Source organism: Centruroides vittatus, unplaced genomic scaffold (genome assembly GCF_030686945.1).
Source record: "Centruroides vittatus isolate TY-2023 unplaced genomic scaffold, ASM3068694v2 contig_875, whole genome shotgun sequence".
NCBI lineage: Eukaryota > Metazoa > Arthropoda > Arachnida > Scorpiones > Buthidae > Centruroides > Centruroides vittatus.
Window position 1 is genome coordinate 3,590,338 of NW_027122567.1, and position 20,462 is coordinate 3,610,799.

General features: G+C 29.7%; 1 protein-coding gene across 6 annotated transcripts in view; it reads left to right on the forward strand.

Moving 5' to 3' along the window:
* Positions 1 to 20,462, forward strand: part of LOC136983036 (regulating synaptic membrane exocytosis protein 2-like) — a 341,614-nt gene that overhangs the window by 254,981 nt on the left and 66,171 nt on the right. For 4 of the 6 annotated variants that reach the window (XM_067279650.1, XM_067279653.1, XM_067279652.1 and 1 more), the window contains one exon: positions 20,296 to 20,452. The exons of the other annotated variants lie outside the window; for them this stretch is intronic. In XM_067279650.1, the coding sequence (XP_067135751.1) occupies positions 20,296 to 20,452 (157 nt within the window). The remainder of the gene's footprint in view (positions 1 to 20,295; positions 20,453 to 20,462) is intronic. 6 annotated transcript variants of the gene reach the window in all.

Genomic DNA, 20,462 nt, shown 5'->3' on the forward strand with positions numbered 1-20,462 from the left:
GAAAAAAACTAAAAGAGAGAGAAATATTAAATACTATAACATGGATGTTAAATAAAATAGAATGAAAACTAAATACTTTATTTATATCATAAAATAGTAAATATGTGAAACAGGATTTTAATTAAAATGTCCAGATATGAAACTATAGTATCAGATATGAATAATATATGAATAATTAAAATAGTGCACATATGAATAATAGTTTGGTTGATGGCTAATTAGAATATTAGTTATCTGGCTGTAAAAGTATTAAGGTGTAACAGAATGAATCGCTGCAGTAAATAAGGTAAACAAAGATGATGCCTTTAGTAGTGCATGAAAGCTTGTAAATCACTTATACTTTCATTCTAATTAATGGGTCATCTTCAGGTATACTAAAATAGAATAGGAGTAATACAAGATGTATTCCAAAATAAAGGGCCAAGTGGTCATAAAAATTGACTGGTAACAGTGGTCAGTTTGTGCTTGCATAGTAGCATCAACTGGTACTCTAGGCTTCTAGTGGCCATACTTTCACCAGTCTGCTGTTGGTTGTTTTTGTGTACAGTGTGAAATAATGGCTGCAAAAATCAACAACACTGCCAGTTGTGAAGTACAGTCTGTGATTTGATTTCTACAAGCAAAAGATCATTGTGCTTCCAAAATTCACTGTGAAATGTGTGAAATTTATGGACCTGCAGTAATGAGAAAGGAAAAGTAAGAAAATAGTGTCTTGAGTTTAAAAAAGGTTGTACAAATGTTCATGATGAAGAGAAAAATGATATGCCTGGTGTTCAGACTGACCTTGTTGAATGTGTGAATGCCAAAATGCGAGAAAATTAGCACTTCACAATTAATGCTCTTTCCATGGACTTTCCAGATATTTCATGGACAACATTGTTTTGAATTATTACTGAAACTTTAGACTATTAAAACTGTGTTTAAGATGGATACAAGAATGTTTACAGACACTTACACAAACCACAGGGTGTCATCTGCTGGTTTATTTCAAATGGTTCAAATTTGAACCATTTGAAATAAGCTTTTCCACCTTACCAATTTGCATCAAATGGCTAGATACCATTGAAATACTGTGTCTGAGCATCCATTAAATCAAGTGCTGCACACATTTCTCTGAAGTTTTGATGTGGGGTTTTCTTCAACAATTGCTTTCAAAAGTTCATTGTCAAAAGTGCATGACTGCCCTCAACCATTCTTTGTTTTGAACCATTGAGGAATCATTAAAAAACCTGATACTTGGAAGGAGTTTGAAAACATTCATTTTTGTTTGTTTTCATTATCTACACACTGTAATTGGTTCAGAGTATGTGATTAATTATTTTTGGATGACTACCAGAGAGAGGGAAATGAATTTTTTTCTACATTGGTATAAGAAATCCACATTTCATCACCAGTCACAATGTTGAGTCCAAACAACAATCCAAGCAGTGGCATCATTCAAATTTACCAAAGGCAAAAAGTTCAAAAAAAGGTTGCCATAATCTTGGCAGATCGAGCCAGAAGATTATAGCAACTGTGTTCTGGTACTGAAAAGGCCTGCTTTTGGTGGTTTTCATGAAACTGGAAACAATAATCACAGCAAAGGTGTATTGTGAAACACTTTTTAAATTGAGACATGCCATTTATAACCAGTATGGAATGCTGACATCAGGAATTGTTCTCCACCATAGGATGAACACTTTCCCACTGCTATCCCCACTGTTCAGATGCTTCAATGGGAATTTCTGCAGGTATGTAGGAATGCTATTGGTAATTCAGTGGTTTAACTTGTGGTTTAACCAAAACTTGTGGTTTAATTATGTTTATTTTGGTTGATTACATACATAACTAGATGCATTTTGGGCTGACTTACATTTTACAGCCCCTCATCAGTAACTACAATTATTAAGAGCTAGGTATTAGGTTGTTTGGAAAATACTGGCCAATTTCAGAAACAAACATTTATTCTTGAAAAATTTAACACTATGTTTGTTAAAATTAGTCAAAGTATGATCCCTGAACATCTATACATCTGTGTCATTTATGCTTCATTGGTAAAAATCCACTGGCTTTGATGCTAAAAAATCTTTGAATCCAACGTCTACCTCTGTTTTGTTCTTGAAAGTTTTGTTGCTTAAAAATGTGTCTAGATGCTTGAAAAAAATGGTAGTCAGTGGGTAGATGATAGATTGGGAGGATATGGAAGATGTGGTAAAGTCTCGTATCCCAAGTCATTGCATTTCTGCAGTGTCATCCTGGCAATTGCCCATCATGTGTGACCCATTTATTTAGCTTTTCCACCTTACCAATTTGCATCAAATGGCTAGATACCATTGAAATACTGTGTCTGAGCATCCATTAAATCAAGTGCTGCACACATTTCTCTGAAGTTTTGATGTGGGGTTTTCTTCAACAATTGCTTTCAAAAGTTCATTGTCAAAAGTGCATGACTGCCCTCAACCTTCTTCATGTTCAAGGCTCTCATTGCCTCTATGGAATTTCTGAAACCACCTTTGTACTGCCTGATCACTTGTGGACCCTTCTCCCCATGCTCTGTTGATATTGGCAGCTGTTTAGGAAGCATTATGACTGAGTTTGAATTTATGCAAGAAAAGTAAATGCATTTCTTTTTTCATCTTTGTTATCAAGGGCTTATATGCTTCAAAATTGTACTTTGATCAAAATTATAGGAGAATTATTAGCGTACACATCAGTTTTTAAGCATGTAAAATTTTGTATAAAATACTGCAAAAATAGCAATTACTTTCAAATTTTAAAAGCAAATCAAAACATTGGCCAGTATTTTCTGAACGACCTAATATATCCTCTGCATAAAATTCTATCACGTGAGAGTTCAACCAGTCCATCACTGCCATTTGAAACTCCTCAGTTTCTTCAAATTCTTTAGACACAAACCATTTCTTTAAGTGCAGGAAGAAATGATAGTCACTGTGCAAGGTCAGGACTGTAAGAAGGATTATGGAATTCTCAAGAATTTTCTAATTGTATGATATAGCTGGTGATCTCAACAAGAAAGGAAATAAAGAAACTTGTCTTGTCGTACCAAAATTGCTTGGAATAAAATGGTGACTACATAGAAAAAACGAAGGGGTTATGTATCTGTTTGTAACCAATAATAAATTCTTGACAGAGTGTTTATATTGTTTTTATAACCATTTGGCCCTTTTTGGAGGGAATGCATCACATATAATGTTCTCAATTGCTTTTATTCATCTACTTAGCTACTTAGCTTAGCTAGATTTCTGAAGATGGCTGGGTCAAAATTGGTTCAATAAAGGATGTTAATTAGATATGACAAGTGTGCAACTCAATTTTTGATTTTGGAGATAGAGCTTTTGCCTTTGGGTGGGAAAATAAACTTTATTGTTATCAGAAATCATGAGATCATATTGTTATTCAATCATGAATGAATGGTATGTGAGATAGGGGATAGAATGAAAATCTAAAGATAAAAAAAATTGCTAAATTTTAATGACAGGCCAATAAGAATAAACAAGTGAATGGGTATGATTCAGTCACTTGTGGATATTAATCCATTGTTATAGAGCATAATGAGACAAAGACATGAGACAAAGCATAACAGAACAAACTTTTAATTAGTTCACGAATTATTCCAAAGGATATACAACATATCAAAATGTTCACATGTGATAACATAAAAGTCTTAACAATAGTATGATAATCTTTTTTGTTACAGAGATTAAACAGTTTAAGTCTAAAAGTCCAAGAATGAGTCTTTACTAATTTTTGATTTTGTGGATAAGAAGTTGTTTGTGGCAATCTTTTTTCCTTTATTCATTAGGTCCCTCATAGCTTTTCACTTATTTGGCTACTTCATAACAGATTCCACTTATTTCCTCACTTCACTTCCGATTCTGCAACCCTTTCTCCCTCGCTCTTTAAAACAAAAACTGGTTGAACCAGTTTCCCTGGAAAATCATTTTAATGGCACCAGTCCTTTCATTATAGCCGGGGGTGTTAAATTTTGCTAGGCATAAGATACAGGTGAATGGGATAAAAACATTAACTTTATTGGTAATGCTAATCAGTTCTCATTGATCTAATATCAAGTGCTTTGAAAGATTAAAATACATTTTATTTACTGCATCTTAGATAATTTTTAATATGCAGGAAAAATTTAGCCAGAGACATGATTGCCTATAGACTTTTAAGAGTTTGTTGAATTTTATAAGTGTTAAAATAAATAACAAACTGGCCCATACTTTAAAAATAATAACTAGTTATTTAGTCTTTTTTTCCTCCCCCTAAAAATAACTATATTTTATTTTTGGCTTTTGGTCATTGAATTTTAATTAAAATTTTCTGATATTCTATTTCACTTCAAATACTTTTTAAGGGTGTTTTATAAACCTGTTAAAGTTTCAACAATAACTATAAATCTTTTAAGAATTTACTAAACTTCATTAAAATTAATTTTACTATTACTATTGTTTTAAAAATCAAAAGAAACTAAGTCATCTTCCTTTCCATCATGTTCAATCACCAGGAACAAAAACAGTCTTCCTTTGCAGTGACCTTTGCAAAATTATGTAAAACAGTTAAAGCATTAACTGATGACAAACCAATTAAAAAATATAAACATAATTTCAATTAAAATGGTTGATGGTATTATTATTATTTTTTTTTACTTTTTTTTTAAATCACCGGGATTTTTCCTGGTGAGTGGACACGATGGAAAGGAAGACAATTTAGTTTCTTTGAATTTTTAATTTTAAAGAATACTGTTGTCCATTTTAATTGATACTATTGTTTTACTTGTAAAATTGAAAAATTTCATTAATATTAATTATTTTAAGTTTACAAATTGTTTAACTGAATCAATATGTAATATGTAAGCTAAGCTTTTCAGCAAGCATAAAGTGCACAACCAATTAGATTAATACACAAGTTGGTAGAAAAATTTAAATACATAGAGAGATACAATTTTTAATTGTTTGCAAATTACAGTAAGTACTCAAGTAGATAAGTTTCAATTTCTAAGCATTTTTTAAATTGATGAATATATCATTAAATCTTCATAAGATATTTTTCCTAATATTATATCACACATGGTTATAATTACTTCCTTTAGAGCGTCAGTAGTTGTGAGTCAATTTTTATAGAAAACTAACTTCAGAATGCTCTGTTTAATATTGTAATGCTGATGCATACACATAATTATTATTATTTTTTGTAAGTGAGCACTCCTGTTCTCCCTCAGTTTGTTTTGTTGCGGAGAAGCTTCTCTGCAATGGAAAAGACCCTTTGACTACCAAAGAGCTCCTGGGATTTATAAAATACCAATTAGAGGTGAAAGGTTCCAAAAAGATAGGTTCAACCAAGAGATCACTTAAAAACACATTACAGAACATAAATTGGATATAGAAAATAAAAGATAATCCACTTCTTTTTGATATATGCTAGTGAACACACTATTCATGCTGACTTACAGCAAGTGAGATTAACTATAGAAACAAACCAAACAGAACATCTCAAGATTTTATAGGTGTTAGAAATCTTTAAACCAGAAAGGCAGGGAATATATATCAACTTTAAAAAACAAAAACAAATTTCCCATGCATGGCAGTGCCTATGTGATAGATCATTATAGAAAACTTATTACATCAACTAAAAATGAAGACATCCTATTGGTTAAAAATTTGAATTTATACAAATATTTTCTTCAGTGCATTTCATCTTCAAAAATCAAAGCAATTTAGGGATGAAAAGTTCCAAAAAGATAGGTTCAACCAAGAGATCTTACAACAGTCTTACAGGTCTTAGAAGTAAACTGAAAGCATTTGTTTTGTATTAATTTTTTCATCATCCTGCTGAAAGAAACATAAGATTAGTGTGTTCATTATTTTATTTATTTTTTTGGTTTAAGGAAGAGTAGAACATCAAAGCCAGAAATTACTGGCATAACTCAGCTCATAAAATAGGCAAAAGAGATAGGAAATGAAATAGTAATAAAAAGTCTAGAAGTGACTGTGATGATATAGACAAGAATGAAGCCAAAATAATCTTATTGCACCATGTACTGTATATCTAAATAACCAATCAAAAAATATGAACGTTTGGCATGGTGGCAAAGGTGGCAGTGCATCTACACAACACATTTCACACAGAGACACATTGGTCACTATGGAACAGTTAAAAGGTACTATCCAAGTAGCTTATGGCAGAATACTATGTATTAAAGGAAAAAGGAATTTCAAAATAAAATTTCAAGAAAGAAGCAGTGGTATCTTATAATATAATCAAGATGGGTTGATAATGATGATGATGATAATAAGTGCAAAGCCCAAATGGTTAAGAGTTGAAAGTTAAATTTGGTACACAGTTAGGGTACATCACAAGAATGTACACTAAGAAAGGATTTTTGGAAATTTCCCCACAATGGAGAGGGAGAGGATTAAGGCTTATCCTAAAAAACTCAGCTTCTGTAGTACTATTTTAGATGCAAATTTTTATTTTTAACTGCATTTTAGTAGGGTATGCCATCAGAATGTACACCAGTGATTCCTAAACTTTTTCGATCCACTGCCCCCTTTGTTCCATAAAGTTATACCCAACGCCCCCTAACCCATTTTGTCTTGTGTAAGAAAGGATTGGAAATATTCTTAGGAAAACTTTTCTATGAATCTCACACTTTGTGCCCTTACCGTACATTGTTTTCAACATCTGGAAACTATTAAATGCAATGTTTCCTCTTATCTGTTTAACAGAGGAAAGGGAATGGCTGTCAGTGACCCCAACTTTTGCCTTTGGTCATCGTTCACTATCCTGTCTCCAGCGCTCCCCTAGATTTACTCACTGCCCACAGGGGGGCAGTAGCGCCCACTTTGAGAACCACTGATGTACACTAAAAAAGAATTTTTGGAAATTCGACTTTATGAGGGAAAAGGAGGAGAGAGTTAGTTTTAGACAGTATAAAGTGTAAAAAATGAAGAAGGAAAGTAAATAGTGGCACATATAGTATACATTTTGGAAATTAATAAATATTTTAATCATTTCCACTCTTTGGGTAATCCAAAATAAATGAATTCAAACAAATATTTGAATTTGTTCCAAATTCGAAATATAATGTTCCAAACAAGTTTTTTTGGATTTTAGAATTTAAAATTAATCATTTTATTGAAGTAAGGTTATCATCAAGTAAGTTAATTCTCCATTATAATGAAAATTAACTTACTTACCTGAGCAGTTCCAGGCTCATCTGCTAGTATATATATACAGGGTGGGCCAACGAAAACGAAACGGCAGAGTGTTCGTGTTCGTCCAAGCAAATCGCTCGGACAGGTCGATTTTATTCTCGAGGGGACATCTTATGCAATAAAGTTTTTGTGAATCTGAATATTAACTAAACAAACATTTATTTCGAAAAAAATGTTTGTTTAGTTAATACAAAATAAATGAGTTTTTAAAATTTTTTGTTGTCTGTTGTATTCAGAATCGCAAAAACTTTATAGCAAAAGATGTCCCCTCGAGAATAAAATCGACCTGTCTGAGCGATTTGCTTGGACGAACATGAACACTCTGCCGTTTCGTTTTTGTTGGCCCACCCTGTATATATATATATTACTCTTTCAAATGCCCTGTATATACAAATTTAGAATATAACAATCTCAGTTGGACTTTTGGAGGAAAAAGGATTTGAAACATTGTTCGAAAACAAAAAATGGTAGTCAATAATAGAGTAATAGAGATGCAGATGAACTTGGAGAATACCACAACAGACTGTATGTTTTTGAAGAAGAAATTATTAGACCAAATAGGATATTGAGAGAAAGCTATACATTTCCACTTAAAAGAACTGGTCACATAAAGAGAAAGAAAGTCCAAGCAATGTTAAAAGAAAACAATGAAATAAACAAGATTGCAATATCTGCATCAAAGGCCAGGCCAAGAGAAAACCATTCAAAGTATGTCACAAGCACATTAGCTACTTGATCTGGTGCATACAGATGTTTTTGGGGCCAGTCAAACCATTATCAAGTTGCAGTGCAAGATAGATATATTAAAAAAAAAAAAAATGTACTTTTAATCTTCTTAGTATCATCTTCAGAGTTATGTAAAGATCAAACTTATGATTAAAAAATATATTTGATAGATATATATGATATTTTGTAACTTTGTGATAAGAGAATTTGAAATGGAATGTTTTTTGTAGCAACTAGTTTATTATATTCAGTCAAGTCCACTTAACAGAGTTTCAGCTAAGGGAGCAGTTTGGTTAAAAGAGCACTCTCTTGTGTTCCTGATTTTCTTTCCTGTTTACATTAATGGGACTCTCATTAAATGAGTACTATGTTGGCAGAATTTTTAGAGCAGCAGTGTGCATAAGAGAGCACTATTCTAAGGAAGATTTGTAACAGTCTGTTCCCTTATCTCTAATATTACAAGACATAGCACATGGTGATAGGGCTTTCCACACTCTGGTATTTGTTGAGATTTGGTTAAACTTTCCATTGGTCAGTTTTCTAATAAATGGATAGCCAAAAGATATCTTACAGAATCATAATGAACAAGTTTCATTAGACATACAAGAGGCAATTATGTATTAAAAAAGTATCATAAAATATATATTAACATTAAGGTGACCAACTTTTTTATAATGAAAAGGAGGACACATAAATTGAAGAAAAAAATATTGTAAATAAAAGAAACATTTTATTCATTGCAATAATAATACACTATAATAATCTCTACTGCATGCGCAGTGGCATAGCTAGCATGGGTGACACCTGGGGCGGATATCGTGGTGTCACCCCAAGTCACATCGTGGATGTCACCCTTCTTAACTGTTTTATAAAACAGTATCGGATTATTGAATTGTAATATGTTCGCACTCAAGCAAACTTGAATGCTGTATCGAATTAGCAATATCATCACACAGGTTTATATTGACTAACGTGAATGCGTTGACTTTTTTTTTTTTTTTTTTTTTATTGTCATGGGTTGTTGAGTCAGTTGAACTTTCCATGACTTAATGTTAAAGTGTGTTATCAAGGTTTATTTCACGACTTATTTTTTCACAGTCGGGTGTCAAGGGAGGACAGAACTTACAAAAGGAGGTTGGTCACCTTATTAACATTAATAATAAATAGTGCAAATCACATATATGCCCTCATCTCAAGGGGACAAGGCATGAAGTGATTAGTAACTGGATTTCAGATGACACATGATCTTAGTTTAACATATTACTGTACTTATTTGTTTTCATACTCTATGCTCCATCAGAGAGCATTTCAGAAATTTTGGAGCAAGGATGTTCACATCTTTTTAGATAGGCCTCTCCTATTGTATTTCAGGGAAAAAGAAAAAATAATGTGACTGGTAAATATACTGTGTTTACTTATTATTCAATAGAGCTATAAAACTGATAATTTAAGAATAGAAACCAACATATAAGTATAACAAAGTTAAATGATAATGAACTTTAACATTTCAAAGAGTATTATAAGTTACATAGAGCTCCTCTAATGTGAACAAGTGGAATAAAATCAGATACATTTAACAACCCACTGATTTTGTTACTTCAAATAAGAGAGCATAATGCAGCAATCCTAAGAGTAACTCTCTTAAGTGGACTCAACTGTATCACTATGATTATTTAATTGTCAAAATTCACTTTATATGGTGGTTTTGGGGAAAAATTGTGATGACACATGAATATGTCTGTGGTGCACAGAGGACTTTTCTCATTCTCTAATGATATTCTTAATGACTAGAATGACTAGACAAAGGAAAAGTTGTCTGATAAGTTAGTAATTGTGTTTCAATACAGTCAAACCTGTTTTTATGCGCTCCTTTTATGTGCGATTTTTATTTGTGCGATTTTTTTAATGCGAATTTTTAATTTGTGCGGTATAGTTGGCGACTAGTCTCGTGCGATTCGTCATGTCTTACGTTGACTTATTATAGCTAAATAAACTTATTATAGAATAAATGCACTTATTATAGTAATATTATTGCATGAATATGCGAAAAATGAAATAATTTACTTTTTAAGTCAACAAAACACCACCTGGACAAAAATATGTAAAACAGACGATAGACCAGACGATGCAGTCAAGTGCTGACATCTGTTGTCAATAAATTCTATTTCGTACGGTTCTGAGTTATGTTCTATGTGAGACTTTTTTTATGCGGTCCCTGTTGACCGCATAAAAAAATTATTTTTTTAATTGTGTTGCGAAAACTATTATTTACAGCCATTCGTGAAGTTTCGTGAGATTTTTTTTAATGCGTTTTTTTTTAATGCGGTCCCTATCCCCCGCATAAAAACAGGTTTGACTGTATATACTTCAAAATCAGTATATACCCACAGGGCAGGCACATGTGCAAGATTTTTAAAAAGATAGGGATTAAAAAAAAAACAGTATTCTTTATAATGTATTTTTTTTATTTTTACAATATATATACATACATACATATATATATATTACTTTTCCAGCTATTGTAGAGTATAACATAGGGAAAATATGGTGATTAGTCAAATTCTGACCCTCCTTGTTTGCTTTTGCATTTCTCAATGTTTCAACACACTGGGCTTCCAAAAATGTAAAAAAATTTCCTTAAAATGTGTGTGTTGTCATCTATTTTACATTATATCTCAAGACTGGGTGAACCAGAAATTTTGAAACGTGGCAGGGTCTATATATGGGACATTGTTGCTATTAACTTTTAGTAATTAAAGGACAAGGGATGAGGAAATAAAAGGGGTCATATGTCATATCTTGAGTGAGATCAGACTTAATGAAAATTTTGCTTGTTATTGGCATTTACAATTTTTTTAACTCATTGCTACTCTTAAAATTGAACCTTTTGCCTTTTATAATAATTAATAATTTAAAAATTATTTTAAAATAAAATCTCATAACAGATGATGCCATATACAATGTTAACTTTGAGCTAGTATCTTAATATTTTTTTAAATAGAAAAGTTTATTATAATTCAATGGCATTGCTCCTTTTAAGTTTTTGTTGAAAGCGTTTGTTTCATATTAAATCGTTTTATTACTGGACTTCAAGGTTTTATGAGTGTTAAGTTTTTGTTATTGTTTAAATTTTATATTGTAATATAATTGAAAATTATTGGACTTCTTGATGATTTCCTTAACCTTTTTCCTATTCAAGGGCTGAGAAAGTTGAGCAAGTTCTGGCTAGTTTATTTGTATCACCTTTTGTGTTAAGTTTTACAATATAGGTTATATAGGCCTTTTTTGTATTAAGTTTTTCATTTAGTTATTTAATTTTTTCCAATGGGATTAAACCCTCAAAACCCTTCCTTATGTGCAAGACCTTGTACCCATCACATAATCCACACCCACTTTCAAATTTCCTTTCAAACACATAACCAGCTGGTTATCAATTTGAAATTACAACAGTTACTCAAGTAAAAATAATCTTTAACGGTGTATATTAACAGTTTAATATTAAACTTTCCAGAAAGCAGATTATGTAAAATTGAATTATCTTTATGATAAAAAATAAAGTATTTAAATTTATAAATGAAGTGTGTAAAATATCCTAAAATTGATTTTTTTTTTTTTTTTGGATTAAAATGATCAATAAATATTTAACAAACAGAATGCTCATTTAAATTAGATTGATCAAAACTATAATTAATTATCATTTTTATATGTAAATACATATGTAATTAACTTGATTTTCCAGCATGTAATCTATAAAAAAAATTATTATTATGGCATCCTGCATATGATGATTTCCTAATATTTTTAAAGCATTTTGTATTTATGTGGAAAAAGTAATCTAACTGAAGAAAAATTTTTCTTTGAATTGGTTGTAAAACCATTATCTTTATTATAATTTTCTAAGTTTTTTCAGACTTACATAATTTGAAAATAACAATAATGAAACAATTAAAGTGAAAACAAAAGTATGTTAATAATGGATATATAAAGCAAATTAGAAATACTTATGGACATTAACTCTTTTCGTTTTAGTTGCTTTAATTTTTTTTTTTTTTTTGGTCCTTTTATTTGAAATAAATATTTTGTTAGAAAGTTAAACACTCAAAAACAATAGTTTTGTGTTTTTTATATAAAAAATACAAGCAGGGCTAGCACAAATCAATTTTTAACACAGATAGTCATATAATTTTGTTAGAAGATAACCAAAAGATAAGTTTATTACATTGAAATCAGTAACACAAAAAACCTTTCACACTTTGTTTCTAGCAATTTAATCACTAAGTGCAAATGTTTTTGGCCATTTTGAATAGCCTTCTTCAGGCCTTCTTCAAAGTGGCCGAAAACGTTTGTACTTAGTGATTAAATTGCTAGAAACAAAGTGTGAAAGGTTTTTTGTGTTACTGATTTTAAGTAGTTCTAGCTTTGAGTGCAGAGATTATTACATTGAATTTTGTGATACTTTCCACAGCAATTTATGTATTAATCATTAATTTAATTTATATAGTATTAAAAAAAATTGAATTTCAGAGCAATTCCAACTTATTAAAGGTGAGTACTAGCAAAATAGTATGGAAAACTATAAAACCTTAAACAGATATTGATACTAAGTAATTATTTCATTGATATTTATATTTATTAATATTGATAATTTTATATTTAAAGGTTATTTACAAATAAGAAATATTTATTTACAAATAAGAAATATTAATTTATTACATAAATTATTTGAATCTGTGTGTTCATCCCATAGCTATTTTTTTGTTTTTTTTTTGTTTTGCACTTCTTACCATAAATGTTCTCTGCAGATATGTTATTTTTCTTTTAATTCATGCTTTCCTTACTTGCTTCAATAGCACAATTTTCATTTGCATACAAAAGGAAATCATCTATTTTCTATACTTTTCTTCATATTGGAAATATATTTTTATTTAATGAAAATAATTGAATATAAGGAAAGTTTTAATATTAATTTTTTTTACTTTTTAATAAATTATAATTTAACTTTTTATTACATATCTAGGATTGCATTCTAAAAAAATACAATATATAACATTTAAAAAAATGTTTTATATTATTATTATTGTAAATGGGAATATTTACTTAAATATTTTATTTAATATTTTTATAATTATTATTACTATTATTATTATTATGTTGATAATGAATTGCAAATTCCTTAATACATTGGAAACTGGTTATAATAAACCCTGATAGCTATTAAACTTTATATAATAAAACCAATTAATTAACACTGCTTAAAAAACTATATTATGTAAATAAAAAAATGATTTGGAAACAAGTGTCCCAATATAAAACTAATAAAGGATAATTGAAATTGCAAACCCTATTAAAACTTAATTCATATTTAGCCAAAACAAATACTTAGTTCATTAATATAATATTTTTAATATGTTTATATTTAATCTTTATAATAAATATTAAAGCATTATAATATTATTAAATCTTTTACAAAATTTTAAATAATTTTTACTGTTGTTTATGAATTCAAAAATTTAAGTTCTATTTTTCTAAAATATATTTAAAAGTTTAATTTTCTTGTTTTTATTAGTGCTAATACAATAAACTTTATAAGAATTGTTAGTTAGGAAAATTTAAAATATTAGTCTTAAAATCTGTAAAATGTGTTGGAGTAAAAATATTAAAGTTTATTTAATCATTAATTTTGTAGATGGTAACATGACTATCATTAGTGATAAAATTTGTGCAACTATTAATAATACATTATTCTAAAATTATCATTACTTACTATTGATAATATAGTGTTTTTTTTTAATATATTTTAGTTATTAAGTTTTCAGCATGTAAGAACACCCACACACATTTATAGTGCTATATATAATTATTCTGTAAGTCATATATAATATTTTTTGAAGATTAATATGTAAATGTAATATGCAGGGTCTGTTTTATGTTTAGGTGAAACAGAAATGTCTGTAGAAAAAAGTAAGAAATGTCCAAAATCACTTAAAATCTAAATTAAATTTTAAAAAAAGACATGACATTCATCGATGTATAGAGAAAATATTATTATTAATATCTTCAGATGAGAATCAAATTAAATGCATTTTTTGTTTCCTAAATTTTATATGATGATAATATAATAATGAAATCACGGATAGATAAACAACATATAATAAAAACAAACAATCTGTTAATCCAGTCTTTCAATATTTCTTTCTTGAAAGTAATTTTAAAAAAAAATTACTCAAGTTTTGTATTATTACATTTAGTTGACCAATGATAAATTATAAAAAGCCTGAAAAGAAAAATCTAATAATAAATTGTATCATTACATCTAAAGATGATATATATTTATATTCTATAAATAAAATTGAAATTCCATTGAGGGAATTAATGATATATATTACCATATTCATGATTTTATTGTTTAAAGTGATGTTTCACTGTTTGATATCATCACTGAAAAATGTTAAATATGAAATTTCACTTTGTTTTATATTATTTAATCATGTGTTGGAATACTACTTATTCAATCTTCTAATAAATAACATTAAACAGAAATATGTTTCACAGATTAATTATAAAAATTCCAATACTGAATTGCATAGTTTTTTTTCAGAATTAATTAGAAACAATCACAATGAAAATCTAAGAACTAATTATGCTTTATTTTTTAAAAACAAACAAAATAATTTTTTGTCATTTTTTATTAAAAATTTTCATTCCTTTTTAAGTAATATAATGTGTAATTAGTTCTCTTTCTTAAGTTATAAAATCTGAAAACAATTGGATGTGGTTAGTATTGATATTTAATATATCCATAGAGACATTATCAGTAATGTCTACTTTATATGTATTTGTTCCCTAAACAAAAATTTTTTTGCAATTACCTAAAATGAATAAAATAGACCTATGATCTTAGATAGACATTTTTGGGATAGTATATCATTTTTGATGTCTACAATGGTGTTACAATTTTACCAATACACATAGATTCTACTCTGTCAGAGAAATGTCTTAATTCTCTTACAGTTGAAATGAGTTCTAGACTCCTCAAAAATTATCACACACTGTCTCTTTAATGCTTAATAAATACTAGATAAAAACTGCATTTCTTATTATCATTAAAGTTTACCCAACTACTGCTGTTTCTCTCTTTTTCTGTGTCTTTATTTGAAGAAATTTATATATATATATATATATATATATATATATACAGTAATATTCCAATTATCTGAGATACCACATTATCCACCTGCATGTAAATACTGTAATACTTTTAATCTTGACTGTACAGAGGTAGTGGTTAATGCTAAGGTTACTTTTTTCCACTTTTTCTATCTGTGGGTATTAAGAGGGCCTTTTTTCCTTCCCATTATGGATTTGGCCAAATTTGCAATAAGAGTGGCCAGTTAGTAAGAGACAGAACCCAACATATCCATCATCATTTTAATGGGCAACCACCCATAAAAAATGATGAATGTTTTCCACTAAGGTGACTGCAGTACATTGTGGTAAAGAAGGAAGAAACTGCTATAAAATAAAAATTTTGAAGGACTTTTTAACAGGTATTACAAAATGATTTGTTTCTATTACCTTTTATTTATTAATTTCAATATGAGACAAATCATTCGTAATAAAATGTAACTACAATAATACACATTTTTATTCTTAAAACTATATCCATTAGCTGTATAATAAAAATGTCAATGATGAGTAGATGTCAATGACAGATTCCACCAATCATCCATTTTAATTGTTGAGATCAAAAAAGGTAATTAATGGCAGCAGTTGTTGGTATTCAATATTGCCTTGATTTTCCTACCTATGTGCAACTGACTTAAGGCACATTCATTCATTCATTAGTTTTATTGTACAGTTATAACACAGTACAATGTCCTGCACCGCTGAGCACAACAGGGGCATATCCATTACAAAAGTATTATCGAATTACAGTTATTCCCTAATGAAAAAGTGAAGAAGAAATACACGTAACAATCAGAAAGGATCAGAACATAATTGCAGCACCTTGCTGCAGCATCAAACAGATCATTTTGTAACAAAATAGTATTAACACACTTCACGCCAACATAAAATAAAGAGTAATTAACACAGTTGTGTTGCAACGTTATTAATAGTTATTTGTAAAGTTTCACATATAAACGCAAGTACTTTCAACAACTTACGGTTGTCATCTTCAGGCAATATCGAATATTCGATATTGCCTGAAGATGACAACCGTAAGTTGTTGAAAGTACTTGCGTTTATATGTGAAACTTTACAAATAACTATTAATAACGTTGCAACACAACTGTGTTAATTACTCTTTAGATCATTTTGTTCGTATCAGATGCGAACGCAATACATTGAACCACAAAATACAAAAGGTACAAACCCACCTATAACAGAGTAACAACACTGAACCAGTGCAGTAAACCGTTATAACAAGTAACCAAAAAATTACACATAACCTTGCATTGCACACTCACATTACTATTTAAGTTATTTCAGTGTACAAACAAAGTCCACACAAGATTGATGAGCATTAGGTTTTCATGTCCAAAAACTTTCCGACAAAAGATGGAGTGTATGGGGAAAAGCTCTCAAACTTTCCTTCAGCAAGTCCTAACAAGAACCAACTAGTGAAAAATGACATTTTCCTTCACTCTGTTGTATCCAGTCAAAACCAGAAGTAGTAGTAACACTACTAAACTGTATCGATATCCCCAGAACCCCAATGCACTAAGGCAAGTAATCAGCTGTTTTAACATAAAGAGCTTTTGCCTTTAAATAGGCTGGTCATTCCTTGTCCAATGTATTATGATCATGTTTGTCCAAACCATCTCTTAAACAATTTGCAAATCTGGGCATCTCACTTTTCTTTGGACATGTTTTAAACAAGTGATCATTTCCACAGTGACTACAAACCCTCTTTGGAGATGGACAACTTTTTGACAGATGACTGAAAGCAAGACATTTGTAACACTGTCACACCAGAATAAAGTCATAAACATTGCATGTTTTCCACTGAATATAAAGGAACACAGCCTTTATATTCAGTGCTTTATATTATATTTCATTGCCCAAACCTCTGGTGACATTTCAATAACCCATGACACAAATTTGTCATTTTTCTGCTTAATTGAAAATCTTATGTTTACACACTTTTTGAACTCCTCCATTTTATACTTCATTGGAAAATCATTCTGTTCATACAAATATTCCATTAACTCCTCTTTAGTGACCAACTTGGGGATTGATGTTACTTTTATGAGAGGAAGACGCCTCCTTGTGTTTTGAGCATTAGTTTTTTCCACTTGCTCCTGAAAGTATTCAGCGTCTTCTCTAGTGGTTAGATCTACTGCAATTCCTCCCTTAATGACCTTATGTAAATGCTTAACTGGCACCTTATGATACTTTAAATCCAAATTACTAGTAAGCATTGCTTTCGTTTCTTCTGAATTACTCTCTTCTTCATCGTTGCACACCAAAACAGTGTACGTTGGCAATAAGGACTCATTTTCAGATTGCACAGGCTTGGTAGGCTTAATTCCCTGTTTCAGAACATCTCTGTAAGATGGAACAGTGACCCCTTGAGCTGCAACAGCACCCAGTGGTTGAGATTTTCCTAAATCACTAATGGACTGTCTCACTTCCTATAAAGCTTCTATAGTTGTCACTCTGAACAACAACCAACTGTTTCACATCTTCCTTTGTTGCTAATAAATCAAGCCTCTTAACAAGAAAATCTGATAAGATATTTTTTCTAATGGTAGCCTCAGCAAGCTCAACTATTTTAGTAAATTGCTCTAGAATATATTTCAAATGTCCTCCTGTACCCAACAGCCCTTTTGGGTTTTCACCAGCATATCTCTTTATCTCCTCTATAATCTCATCAGACTCTTCCAAAAAGTCATCTAAAGCTCCAGTCACCATCACAATGTCCCAATAGCAATTGCAGAAAAGCAATACAAGAAGTAAGTAATTAAGATTATCAAAGACATAAAAACACTTAAAAGTTGTAAAGTAGTAAATATCTCTTCAATAAAAACAATAGCAGTTGGTGTGTAACAAAACAGATGATGAAAAATAATAACAGGTGGCTGAAAACTAAAATACACCATGGGAATTAAGAACAGGTGCTCACAGCTGTTGTTGAAAAGTGCCAGATGGCCTGTAACCATAGTAATGACTGTTGACCCAGACACTGCTGGAGAATATCTTATATTTTAAAATTACAATATCTAAAAACTAAACCTAGTACAATAACCAAATTTTTCTACAATATTACTGAAATTGTCCTTTAATGAACGAGCCAAACGATCCACCAAAATCGGTCACCAGAAGCTTGCGACGGCCTGCCAATTCCTACCCGAAAAAATTACAAAAACACCGAAATTTCACTAATGGGTAGGCCTACACCAACAAAATTTTGGAAAGTTACTTGCATATGGTTCCTTAAATGTCCACCATTCTCAGTTCCAAAAAACCAGTTCTTCCACTATCCAGAAATTTGGTCTGAATTATCCAACTTTGATGAGCCATAGCTCCAAAAATCTCAGTTGAACCGGGCCCAACTTCATATCCACGTGATCACAACAACTTGCTTAATCCAGAGAGACACAAAATACCACTCTAAAATAAAATTTTCCATTCAAAAACCCTGATTATTTCGGAGCTTGATACAAACACAGCCAGTTGCACTTTGGACAAGTCCACTCTCACTGTCTTAAGGCACATTCATTCATTCATTCATTCATTTTATTTTTAATGTACAGAGTACATATCCTGGCCTGCTTTAGGCATTACCAGTGTCTTAAGGCACAAAAAGAAACTAACAATGTATTAAATAAAAAGAGGATAATAATATATTAGCCTCTTGTTATAAAGAGAAATATTAATCCAAAATGGCCATAGTCATCTACAGTATTTAGTCTGAGTTTTCAATTATCCAAAGTAGCATTAATGCACATTATATCAGATAATCAGTGTTCTACTAGATATATATATATAATCTTTGTGAATCAAACATCAGTTTAAAAATCCATATTATTTGATCCCAAAATTTACTCTTAATGAAAAATGTGATCAAACCTACCTATCTTTCAGCTTTTGAGAGACAGATGTTTGCAATCTTTGAGGATAAAATACAATGGATTATGTTTAGCAAAATATACCAAACTGTTTTTATATATAACAATTATGTATTTATTTATTTATTTATTTGAAATAAAATTTTATTTAAAAAATAATCAATTTCTACTTTTTGAAAATATATTTAGTAATTTAATAATTCTTTAAAAATTAAATTAAATGATATATGGACTGTTGCTGAAGGAAAGTGATTCAGAGTAAGGAACTTTACATCATTACAGAGAAATAAATCGAAAGATTGTTTAAAAAGCTTACTTAAAATTATTAATATGTTTGATATTCGTATGAAATAGTGTTGGATATGGGTGTAGTTAATGATATGAAGAAAATCTAATCACCACAATTATCACTAGAGTCTAAAAATCTTTTAATTAAATTTTATCATTATCAATAATTATTAAAAAATATATTATCCACTTATGATTTTTAAGAAGTTTTTAAATTTTTTCTGTATGTTAAATGATAAAAGTTTAAATTTGAAATTGTGTTATTTTGTTTTTTGGTAATATATAAATTAAAATAATATACATATTGGGATAAAAGAAATAATAATGTTGAAAGCTTCAATTTAAGATAGCAGTCTGAGAAATTGGATAGAAGATGATAAAATGATTAATATACTCTATAAATTATGATACTTGAGGTAGGTGTGAATTATTTAAAATTTCTGAGTATATACAGTATTTGAATTAATCCAAATGCAATGTATATATATTGTATATATTCACTATAATCTTGTTGAAAAACTTTTCTTATTATTACATTTTTATTTGATTTGTGGAACTTAATAATTTAAAAAAAATAATGGAATAATATAAATTGTCATATTCTAAAAAATGCATTTTTGATGGATTCAAAAAAAGTGCTAATATATTATGTGAAAAATTTTAGGAAAACATGCTTTAATTTTATTATTCAAGAAAATAATAGAATATTTATATCAACTTCTAAAAACAAAGTAAAGTTAAAACATACTATCCTGCCAGATTTATAGCATTTTATAAATCAAGATTTATTGTTATTTAGGTTCACTATAACTGGTTTCCATTGTACATAAATTATAGGCAGAAAATTTTAATTAGAAAGTAAATGAAATATATATATTTATATAATCTTAAATAAATAATGGTAAAAGTAGCCTAAAATCTATCAACCAAACATAATCAGAACATACATATTTGTGATGTTATTTTTTCCTTCCTGATTATTCCACATAAAGGTCATAAAAAGCGTTTAGGTTTCCGTCGTAAGCGATCATCAACTTTCAGTGTTCATCGTAGTGAAGAAGTGGCTCCCCAAGAATGTCGCCATCTTGTTAAACAAGCCAGTAGCATATCATCTGATGGAGAGGGGAGCTTAAGTGGGGACAGTTCGACGTAAGTCTTG